This window comes from Schistocerca gregaria, chromosome 1 (assembly GCF_023897955.1).
Source record: "Schistocerca gregaria isolate iqSchGreg1 chromosome 1, iqSchGreg1.2, whole genome shotgun sequence".
In the NCBI taxonomy this organism is placed as follows: domain Eukaryota; kingdom Metazoa; phylum Arthropoda; class Insecta; order Orthoptera; family Acrididae; genus Schistocerca; species Schistocerca gregaria.
In genome coordinates this window covers 1,081,057,728-1,081,069,991 of record NC_064920.1, presented here as the reverse complement: position 1 = coordinate 1,081,069,991, position 12,264 = coordinate 1,081,057,728, and the positions used below count along the sequence as shown (strand labels likewise).

At 37.9% G+C, this 12,264-nt stretch overlaps 1 protein-coding gene across 1 annotated transcript in view; it reads left to right on the top strand.

The window, feature by feature from the left end:
- LOC126281874 (WD repeat and FYVE domain-containing protein 3) overlaps positions 1 to 12,264 on the top strand; it is a 289,780-nt gene that overhangs the window by 45,712 nt on the left and 231,804 nt on the right. The window contains exons 7-9 of the mRNA XM_049981155.1: positions 431 to 597; positions 1,357 to 1,559; positions 5,410 to 5,558. Of these exons, the coding sequence (XP_049837112.1) occupies positions 431 to 597; positions 1,357 to 1,559; positions 5,410 to 5,558 (519 nt within the window). The remainder of the gene's footprint in view (positions 1 to 430; positions 598 to 1,356; positions 1,560 to 5,409; positions 5,559 to 12,264) is intronic.

The following is a 12,264-nucleotide window of genomic DNA, read 5'->3' as shown; positions in this document are numbered from 1 at the left end:
AGCCCAGTGTTAAATTTGTGAAATAGAATGTTCAAAAATATTGAAGACTGTCTTGGGCTTTGTAATTATTGTATTAACCAGCCTGTGTTCATATTTGGCATGGATCTGTCAAACACATCTGCATATTTGCAAGATTATGGTCGAAAGTTGTTAGGAATGCTGTTCCTTTGAGCATATTAATTAAGAGATTTCAAGCGGTTTCGTGGTTTCTGTCTCTAGATATGGTAATCAGATCTGTGTTATTTTTCATAAGATATCTTATAATCTGACACATTGAAAATTGAAGAAATTCAAACTTACTAGTGGATATTATTTATGTTATTAATGCATTGTGCAAATGTGAACTATGAGAGAGGAAAAATCGTGCACTTAATGACACTGCATGTTATTTGCCTCTTTTGGACTGATACGTAAATTGTGTATGTTTTAGGTTAGAACATGACACTAGCCCAGAATCTCAAGAAGCCATCCGTAACCTGGTTCTGATGGTGGCTTCTCTTGCGATGTGTGGTTACATTGAACTACGCCCTAGCCAGGCTAGTATGGGTTCTCTCTTTAAAATCAGCAATTTCTCATTACCGCAGCCTTCAGGGAGAGGTAAGGGAAACAGTAGGAGAGTTTATTTTAAAAATACTTGTCAAACATAATGGCAGTGCATTCGTTTCTGTCTTAACATTAGCTAATAACTACATACATTACAGGTGTAGTTTTAGCATCATCTAATATACATAATCAGTTTGAAATATTCTATTGAGCCACTAAAAATAGTGAAGTATTTCTTTTGAAATCAACATCTATTTACATCGAATATCTAAAATTTAACATGAAAAAGATAAAGAAATAATACTCGCAGTAGGCAGCTGTTAACTATGTAGTGGTGGAACTTAAAAGAAACCAGAAATATTGCTTTTCAAACATGAAAAGAGCTGGAGGTATTTGAGTAGTTAAAGTATTTGGTGGAGCCATCAATTCAGTCTGAGGGAGACACAGTTGAAAGGATAAGAGAAAAAGGGTAATAATTCATATTTAGTCCTGTTATGTTGTGTTTCCCCTGAATGGCTCTCCGTTTTAACCCTAGACTACTCAAAAATTTCATCACCCCCCCAAGTACCGTTGCAATTTGAAATGTTAAATCTCGTTTTTATTTCATGTTGCAGCCGTATATCCAAACTAATTTTATTGAAGTTCAAGAGATAGTATTTGCAAAAACCTTTACTTTCATGCCTATTGCTCCCTGATATGTAGAATTTTCTTTCAATCTTTATGTCCATCTACACCTAAATATAGTTTTCATGGAGCTTATGCAGTTTTGCTTTAATTTGTCTCATTAACTGACACTAATATTCATTCTTACAGGTGCCAGTGTGAGAAATATACAGGCCTTTCAAGTACTACAATCTGTTTTCCTTAAATCAAACTGCCCTGCATTGTGCTGCACCATTCTTGATGCAATTTCTAGTGTATATCATGCAGATAACGCAAATTACTTTATACTTGAGGGACAGAACACCCTTTCTCAATTTGCCGAAAAAATTCATCTGAAAACACAAGAAATACAGGTAAACTTCATGAAAATTATTCAGATAAAATGACTTTTAATTTAGAAATCGTTAAATGTTGTACAAGTTTTCTGGTTTTTTAAATAATCCTTCATTCATGTGATCATAAAGGTTGACTCTTCATTAGCAAAGCACATCAGAAATGGCATTGTGAACTACAAATTAGGTACTCCACACAACGTGGGAATCTCAGTGGGCACCATTCTCTACTGTGTATCAAAACTATTTTCATGCCATTTATGACGATTTAATTTAAATGAGTTGGAATGCATACAGAAATTACAAGGAGCATTTCTGGACTCTTTTCTATATCGTACGACAATTTGGGTGCCATGCAGGATATTGTCCTGAAGATGGATGTCTGGAAACTTTAGTTGCAGAAGGAAAACTATGTATGTGAATGTCTAGTGAGAAGTGATTTGTAAATAAAGTATAAGGATGTAGAAAATACTTTCAAAATTCACATACATCTTCTTACTGCAATACAGGTGGTGTAAAAATGTGACAAAAACTGTGAAATGCTTCAGCATTTCATTTTGTGCAACATGTCATAATCAGTAATAAGTTTTTCATGTGCCCTGAGTCAGGAGTGCGGGAAGAAAGTGGCTGTAATATTTATTTACTTATTTGTTGATTTACTAAACCTGGCAAGTTCTGGGACATCAGACTCTCTGTCACATCTAATCAGCCATTATACGTATTATGTTCATATAATAAAAACAAGTTACTTCTAGTATACAACATGTATACAACTTATGTGATTACTGTAGCATGAAAGAGAAAGAAAACACAGAACATTTCTCCATGGAAATAACAATAGAGACAAGATAAAGGGAGATAGTTGTAAACTGGGAAGTATACAGCCATGAGCATGAGAGAGAGAGAGAGAGAGAGAGAGAGAGAGAGAGAGAGAGAGAGAGAGAGGGGGGGGGAGAGGGGGGGGGGCTACAAAATACTATTAAAAAGGGTGAATAGAAAGTAAAGTGATGTGACTGACTGAGAAATGAAAAAGCAAGAAGTGTGAATGGGAGAAGGCAGGCACATTTACGTTACTGTTTGACAGGGTGAAAACTGACTATACATGTTAATTTTTGGGGAGTTGTTAGAGGGTGACAGGAGGCAGTGCTTCAGCTCTTCCTTTAGAGCAACAGGGCATTTAATTGTGCTCAAAGTGCAGAGTAGCTCATTCCAGAGCCAAATAGCAGCAACAGAGGGGGAGTTCATGAGTTATCTTGATTTATAGATGGGCATAGTTAGGGTACTAGGTAAATTAGTCCTTGCGTTTGGATTATGATGAGATGACTGGTACTCAATTTCTGATGCAGTGTACTGGAGTGCTTGTCCATCTAGCCTATAGTTGGCACATAGCTTCTCTGGCCACAACTTATCTAAATGAAGAGGTTTTAATTACAAATGTGAGATGATGAAGGTTATGGGTTAAAATATAATTAATGAACCATGCAGAATTTTATCAACTACAAAGGAATATTCTGACAACCTACAGAACTGTTCTGATCCAGAGTCACCAATTACAAGTTCCAGCACCAGCCCTAATGATAACTAAATTCCAGAACTGACATGTGGAGATGTGTTGAGAAGTATGAAATACCTAAAAATGGCAAGACAACTGGGAGCAGCAGAATTGCTGCTGAGATATTAAAATATGGAGGAGAACCACTGCACAGACGTTAGTTTCACATGATACAGTTAACCTGGAAAACTGAGAACATACCAGCAGACTGGAAAGAATCAGTAGTCTCAGTACATAAAAAAGAAGACAGGGAACACTTCAGAAACTATAGGGGAATATGAGGAGTTAACACAGTCTGTAAGATTGTAATTTGTTTATCGCATAAACCATGTGAAGGCATACGCAGAAAATATTATCGGGATTATCAAAATGGCTTTCAAAGAAATAGATCCACTACTGATAATTGACCAGTAATCAAAACAGTAAATGAAAAATACAGGAAAGTCAAGAAAAATTATATTACTTGTTCACCAGTTTTATGAAAGCTTATGACTCTATTGACAGGCAAAGCCTGTGGAATGTAATAACAGGCTTGAGATTTCCAGTCAGTCTTCTTAATCTTTGTAAAATGTGCATTGATGAAAATATGAGTAGTACTTTGCTAAATAGAATAAAATCTGACCATTTTTAAAAATAAACAGGGACCAAGACATGGAGAAGCTCTGTCTCCTCTTCTCGTAAATGCAGCCGTGGAGAGAGTTGTAAGGAAGCTCAAGCTAGTGTCTTCTGGGGTCCTCCAAAGAAATAAAGTTTTAACAAATGCATATGATATAGCGCTCATTGAAAACAGTGAAATAGAGATTAGGCAATTATTTGGGAAGCTTGTAGAAGAAGCATCCAATCTTGTACTAAAAATAAATGATAAGAAAGCAAAGTGCATCATAGGTCAAGGATGGAGATACGAACAAGACAATCAGTTGCATTTAATAATTGGAAAACAAAATTCAAAAGTGTCGAACAGGTCAAATTTCTGGACACAATGATACATAAATGAAATCAGAGACAAGTGAAGTGAAAATCAGACTGCAAAATGCTAATAGATCATACTGCTCTATACAAAACTTCTAGAGTCTAAACTACTGACAAGTAAAACTAACATGAAGCTATAATTTTATGAAGAGGATAGATTGGTAATCACCAAATAGAAAAGACATGGAGTCGCAGGCAAGCAGGGGTCTCAGCCGGCAGAGAGAATGGTCATGTATATGAGAGTTGTGCTTGTGTGAATGTGCATGTGTTTTCTACTTTAAAAGAAAGCCTTTTCTCCAAAAGCTCCAAGGTGTAGCAGATTTTTGTTGTGCCTGTCTATGGCTCTGTCTCTCCTCTATATTGTGAGTAGCGGTCTCTCCTTTTCATAATATTTTGTGATTCCATCCTGGATTTTCCATTGTTTAAAATGAAGCTATATAACACAATCATCAGACCAGTCCTAAACTACAGAGCAGAAACATGTAATGAAACTACAATGAAAGAACATCACTTCCATATATTTGAAAACAAAGTTTATAGGAAAATCCTTGGTCTGTACTATGATAATGAATCCCAAAGCTGGAAGAGAATACACAACACCAAAACCTACATGCTATCATGACGAGCAACAATAATGAGTGCAATAATTACAAAAGACTTCAATCAACAGGTGATTTGATGCAAATGGAAGCGGATTAAGTAGTTTAAAGAATATTCGTGGAGAAATCATTTGCTAAGAGACCAAGAGGGAGAACTAGGAGTACATGGGTAAATGAAATTAAAACAATATGCAACAGGACGGGTAAAAATTATTGGGAGGGAGTAGAGGAAGACAAAAATATTTGGAGGCAACATGTGATATCTTCTATCAGAAGCCAAGAAGGTTGAGGTTAGAATCGGACACTATACTATCTAAAAGCAGATTTTGCCGCAATTATTAGATGGGACATGCTGAAGTGCAGAAATGATGTCATCTGGTGCCATGTATAGTGAACTAGTGTGAAATACAGTGTAATCCTCAAACCTGGAAACCCTGCATTTCATGGACAGTGCTCTTACCAGCTAAACGATCCAAGCATTTGCAACTTCAGTTCTGCCAGCACTTGTTACCTAATTTCTAAACTGACCTTTTTTTTTTAAATTTCTAAATGTGTCACCATGCTTGAAGATTCAATGTCTTGATAATATAAGAATAGAAAATACTATGTATATGTACTGAGACGTATAAATTTAACTCAGGTGTTAATAATGAAATTGTGTATTCAACTATCTAGGTATCTTATTAAAAACAAACTTGATCTGATGTTTAAATTACTGCACTAATGGCACTTATCCTTTGTTATTTTTCAGGAGAAATTTTTCCAGCTCCTGGAATTTATTGTATTTCAACTGAATTTTGTACCCTGCAAAGAACTCATATCACTGTCAATACTTCTGAAGGCACAGTCTTCTGTCAGTTGCAGCATAATATGTATGCAAACTTTGCTCAACATTCTAAGGTAATACTTCAGTTTTGACCAAAAGTACTTCACAAGTTTTTTTTCTCCTAAAACTATGCTGTACAAGAAAAATATATAAATTCTAAAGTGTATCACTTCTTTTGGGGAAAAGAAAAACCATGGGTTACACAGATGAAGTACTTTCTACTTCTAATGTAGTTAAAAGTTATAATATGTAATGTATAGATATAGCACATCCTGTAACAGATATAATGCCTTAAGAAAACAAATAGAGAAAAAACAGAATTAGAAACAAGATAATATAAATAAACTAAGAAATAATAACTCGTAAAAAATCAAAATAGTAAACAGATCATGTTGTTGAGTCCTCATTACTTTATCTTTACAAATAGCTGCAACAAGGGAACCATTTATAGCCTTATCGTCAAATTATAAACTACAATAAAAATTTGATCATCTGTTGTTGAGAGATGAACTGAAGGTATGGTATAATACTTGGAGGTGTAAAATACAATATAAAAAAGTATTTCTTGTGCAAATGTAATCATTACTAAATTTTTTAACAAAATGCAACAAAAAAGTATACCACTTAGAAATGAGAAACCGTAAAACAAACAAGAAATGAAGAAATAAGATTGACAAATGACCCTACAAAACTGATATCTTGTCTCATCCTTGTCATCATCAATCTGATGACTAGTTTGATGGAGCTTTACACACCAGTCTGCATTGTGCAAGTCTATTCACACCTGCATAACCGCTGTGCCTTATGCCCATTTGATCCTGTTTGCTGTATTCAAGCATTGATCTCTCTTTTTACAATTTTCACTGTTCCCACACTGCACTTCATTACCAAATTGGTGGCTCCTTGATGTCTCAGGATGTGTCCTCTAAACTTATCACTTCATTTAGTTGCAATGTGTCATTAATTTCTGTTCTCCCAGATCTGAGTCAGTTTCTCTTCATTAACTACTTTGTCTATCCATCACCACCATTCTTCTGTAGCACCACATTTGAAAAGTTTCTATTACCTTCTTGTCCATTCAGTTTATTGTCCCCACTCCACTTCCATATGAGGCTACACTGCAAAGAAATACTTTCAGAAAACATGTCCTAACAAATGAATGCAAATTTAATATCAGTATATCTTTTTTTAGGAGTGCTTTACATGCTACTACCAATCTGCATACTACATTCTTTTTATTCCTGCTGCCATCAGTTATTTTGCTGCCCAAATAGTGTCTATAGTGGATTCGTGTGTGGCACAGAGAAACATGTGACAGAAAACTGTGTGATCACAGCAATGTGTGTCTGTATGGTTGTGTCTGTGAATGTATGTGATTCTCCTAGAAAAAGAGCAAATGTGAATACTGTTTTCCGTTACATGTTTCTATGCACCATACGTCTGCCTGCTGTAGGTCAGTGGTTGCCTTTCCCTTATTTTACATGTTATTCGATCCAGGAATTCCCATTATTGTTATACTTTTGCTCCCTCTGTTTTATTGGTGATAACTTTGAAATTCTAAAGTGCATATTCTAGCCAGCACGATCAAAAGCTACAAGTTCCGTTTTACCTTTCTTCAACCATCTTCCAAGATAAGTATTAGGGTCAGTGTTAACTTATGTATTCCTGAATTTCTCCAAAACTGAATCTGCTCTTTCCCAAGTTCAGCTCTTACCAGTCATTCCTTCCTTCTGTAGATACATCAAGTTAGTATTTTGCAGCCATGACTTTTTGAACTGATGCTTCAGGAATATCTTTACCTGTCAGCATCTGCCAAGGATCTTACCAGTTCTGCAAGAATGGGCACTTACTCCAAGTGGCTGGCTTCTACAGAGTGTCTAAAACTAATTTAAGAAAATATATACCACCAAGCTTACAATTTAGACAGTCAAAAAAGTTCAAAACTGCATAAAGTGGCTCTGAACACTGTGAAATACTTGCTGAATATTTCAATGTTGTTGTTGTTGTTGTTGTTGTTCTTGTGGTCTTCAGTCCTGAGACTGGTTTGATGCAGCTCTACACGCTACTCTATCCTGTGCAAGCTCCCTCATCTCCCAATACCTACTGCAACCTACATCCTTCTGAATCTGCTTAGTGTATTCATCTCTTGGTCTCCCTCTACGATTTTTACCCTCCACACTGCCCTCCAATGCTAAATTTGTGATCCCTTGATGCCTCAGGACATGTCCTACCAACCGATCCCTTCTTCGAATATTTCAAACAGTTATGCAATTGCAGCGCATTATATAAAAATTTCAGTTTTGGCAGTACAGTATGAAAAGAACCAGATTTGAAGCTAACAACATTCAAAGAAATTGAAGAAATCATTAGACAACTTAAAAATAAGAAAGCATCTGGGAAAGACAATTTAGTTACGGACTTCCGGAAGCATTCTGGAGACAATATGATCGTACGCCTAGCAAAAATAATTCAGAAATCTGGGAAACAAATGTGGTGCCTCCTGGTTTGGATGTCAGCATTAATACATGACCCACATAAAAAGGGAGTTAAAACATATCCCAACAAGTGTCGGTGCCAGTGTCAAATAAGGTCTTGTTGGAGGCACTTTGAAGCAGAACTGAAAGAATACTTGAGCCACAATTAGGGGAGTATCAGGGAGTGTTTAGGAAAGGCAGATAGTACGTAGAACATGTCAACATCTACATTTATACTCTCCAAACTTCTGTGAAGTACATGGCAGAGGTTATGTCCCATTGTACCTGTTATTGGGACTTCTTTCCAGTCACGTATGGACTGCACAAAGAATGACTGTTTAAATGCCTCTTCATAAGTCATAAAGTTAAAACAAATTTTAGAAATTAGGAAAAATCATAAGCTTGATATAACATTCATAGACTTCAAAAAGACATATGATTCTGTTGATAGAAATACGCTGCTCAACATTTCAGAACGGTTTGGACTAAGAAAAAAAAGCAATATAAATAAAACAGTGTTAACCAAAACACCATCAGAAGTGAAATTTATGGGAGAAAGTTGTAAATAAAATCAGTAGTGAGACAAGGAGATGATTTGTCACCACTTTTTTTAACAGTGCTTTACAGAAAGTGCATAGAGATTGCAGGAAGACCATAAACAGTAAGGGGATACAATTAGGAGTAAAGCCAAAAAAGATCACTGTAGATTGTCTAGGCATAGCACTTATTACAGATTCACTTGAAAGTGCAGAAAAACAAATTGCAAGACTATTACGTCAAGCAGCAAAAACAGGATTATAAATATCATTTGAAAAACACAATTCATGGTAGACATCAGTAATGCATATCAAAAACGTGCAAAAATGACAACTCAATATCTAAACTAGATTGTTTTAAATTCTAGGAGAATTTTTATCAGACAACATCCAGGAAAACAGCAGTGGAGACTACAGTGCATAAAATGGAGAGAGCCTTTTAAATAACTAGAAACAAACTGAAGTTTGGTTATGCACTACTTTACAATGATGTGTTTGACTAAAATAAACAGTCATGTGGCTGTCTTGATGGATAGTATAACTTACTGGATGATTTGATAATGAGCACAGGGCTCAAAATTAGGCACAACAAATAAAACTAATATTGCAACATCAACATTTTTAATTGTAGCTCCATGGTGGATCTTGGTTTGACGCCCCAGCAGTGTACTCGGTGAGCTGCAATGGTTGGCACAGTATTGTGGGGTGATGCATGTTCCTCTGTACATTTTGGAGTGCTGCATGGCGTCGTAGTGTTGCCGGGTCCTTGTTTTCATACATGTGTTAAAAACAAAGCTGATCCGATTTTGCTAGATAAGCTTTTCCTTGGATCTGGATGAGAAATCACATACCAGTCTCTAAGTGTGACATTTTTTCTTCAACCTGTATTTCCTTCCGGTGTCCATTCATTCATTCATCATGATCTTGGTTTTATCATAATTCATTTTTAGACCAACTTTGGAGCAGACTAATGTTACTTTGCTAACTAGTATTTGAAGTTGTTCTATTTTATTTTCTGATAGAACAATACTATAAGCAAAGCTCAGTTTATGTAATCTTTTTCCCAGAACTTGGATTCCCTTTACTATCCAATTAGGTTTTCTAGGACCACCGAAAATAGTTTAGGAGATATAAAGTCACCTAGTTTTATATTCTTTTCAGTGCAGAAATTCATTGGTTTCTACTGTAATTACGTTAAGTTAAAAATACAGTACGAGGAATTGTAGATAACATTGAAAGAACAATACCCGAATATTCTGTTCATAATTATAAATATTAACATAAGAAAATACGTCAATTGAAATTTTTTCCACTAGACAGACAGTAATCTCCCCAATTGCAAGAGAGAAAATGTAAGTAACACTGCACAAATATTTAATATGCAGTTGATTATAGAATCATTTAAATTAAACATTTCTCTCTCAAATAAAAATTTCAAACAAGTCATGATAATAAGTCTTCTACAAATGAAATTTGTGGTTTATCAGTTATAAACAGCATTAAAAAGAATGTATATCACAACTGAAGAAACATATCCAATCAAATGTTTCTAATTCAATCAATACACCAAGTGAAAATTAAACGTCCAAATAGAAACAAATAATATGAACTCTATAGTTATAAATAAAACAGAAAGAAACTTCCACATGGGAAAAATATATTAAAAACAAAGATTCCAAGACTTACCAAGCGGGAAAGCGTCGGCAGACAGGCACATGAACAAAACACACAAACACACACACAGAATTACGAGCTTTCGCAACTGGCAGTTGCTTCGTCAGGAAAGAGGGAAGGAGAGGGAAAAATGAAAGGATGTGGGTTTTAAGGGAGAGGGTAAGGAGTCATTCCAATCCCGGGAGCGGAAAGACTTCCCTTAGGGGAAAAAAAGGACAGGTGTACACTCGCACACACACACACACATCCATCCGCACATACACAGACACAAGCAGACATATTTAAAGGCAAAGAGTTAAGGGCAGAGATGTCAGTCGAGGCGGAAGTACAGAGGCAAAGAAGTTGTTGAAAGACAGGTGAGGTATGAGCGGCGGCAACTTGAAATTAGCGGAGGTTGAGGCCTGGCGGATATCGAGAAGAGAGGATATACTGAAGGGCGAGTTCCCATCTCCGGAGTTCGGATAGGTTGGTGTTGGTGGGAAGTATCCAGATAACTCGGACGGTGTAACACTGTGCCAAGATGTGCTGGCCGTGCATCAAGGCATGTTTAGCCACAGGGTGATCCTCATTACCAACAAACACTGTCTGCCTGTGTCCATTCATGCGAATGGACAGTTTGTTGCTGGTCATTCCCACATAGAAAGCATCACAGTGCAGGCAGGTCAGTTGGTAAATCACGTGGGTGCTTTCACATGTGGCTCTCCCTTTGATCGTGTACACCTTCCGGGTTACAGGACTGGAGTAGGTGGTGGTGGGAGGGTGCATAGGACAGGTTTTACACCGGGGGCGGTTGCAAGGGTAGGAGCCAGAGGGTAGGGGAGGTGGTTTGGGGATTTCATAGGGATGAACCAAGAGGTTACGAAGGTTAGGTGGACGGCGGAAAGACACTCTTGGTGGAGTGGGGAGGATTTCATGAAGGATGGATCTCATTTCGGGGCAGGATTTTAGGAAGTCGTATCCCTGCTGGAGAGCCACATTCAACGTCTGATCCAGTCCCGGGAAGTATTCTGTTACAAGTGGGGCACTTTTGGGGTTCTTCTGTGAGAGGTTCTGGGTTTGAGGGGATGAGGAAGTGGCTCTGGTTATCTGCTTCTGTACCAGGTTGGGAGGGTAGTTGCGGGATGCGAAAGCTGTTTTCAGGTTGTTGGTGTAATGGTCGAGGGATTCAGGACTGGAGCAGATTCGTTTGCCACGAAGGCCTAGGCTGTAGGGAAGGGACCGTTTGATATGGAATGGGTGGCAGCTGTCATAATGGAGGTACTGTTGCTTGTTGGTGGGTTTGATGTGGACGGATGTGTGCAGCTGGCCATTGGACAGATGGAGGTCAACATCTAGGAAAGTGGCATGGGGTTTGGAGTAGGACCAGGTGAATCTGATGGAACCAAAGGAGTTGAGGTTGGAGAGGAAATTCTGGAGTTGTTCTTCACTGTGAGTCCAGATCATGAAGATGTCATCAATAAATCTGTACCAAACTTTGGGTTGGCAGGCTTGGGTAACCAAAAAGGCTTCCTCTAAGCGACCCATAAATAGGTTGGCATACGAGGGGGCCATCCTGGTACCCATGGCTGTTCCCTTTAATTGTTGGTATGTCTGGCCTTCAAAAGTGAAGAAGTTGTGGGTCAGGATGAAGCTGGCTAAGGTGACGAGGAAAGAGGTTTTAGGTAGGGTGGCAGGTGATCGGCGTGAAAGGAAGTGCTCCATTGCAGCGAGGCCCTGGACGTGCGGGATATTTGTGTATAGGGAAGTGGCATCAATGGTTACCAGGATGGTTTCTGGGGGTAACAGACTGGGTACGGATTCCAGGCATTCGAGAAAGTGGTTGGTGTCTTTGATGAAGGATGGGAGACTGCATGTAATGGGTTGAAGGTGTTGATCTACGTAGGCAGAGATACGTTCTGTGGGGGCTTGGTAACCAGCTACAATGGGGCGGCCAGGATGTTTGGGTTTGTGAATTTTAGGAAGTAGGTAGAAGGTAGGAGTGCGAGGTGACGGTGGGGTGAGGAGTTTGATGGAGTCAGGTGAAAGGTTTTGTAGGGGGCCTAAGGTTCTGAGGATTCCTTGAAGCTCCGCCTGGACATCAGGAATGGGATTACTTC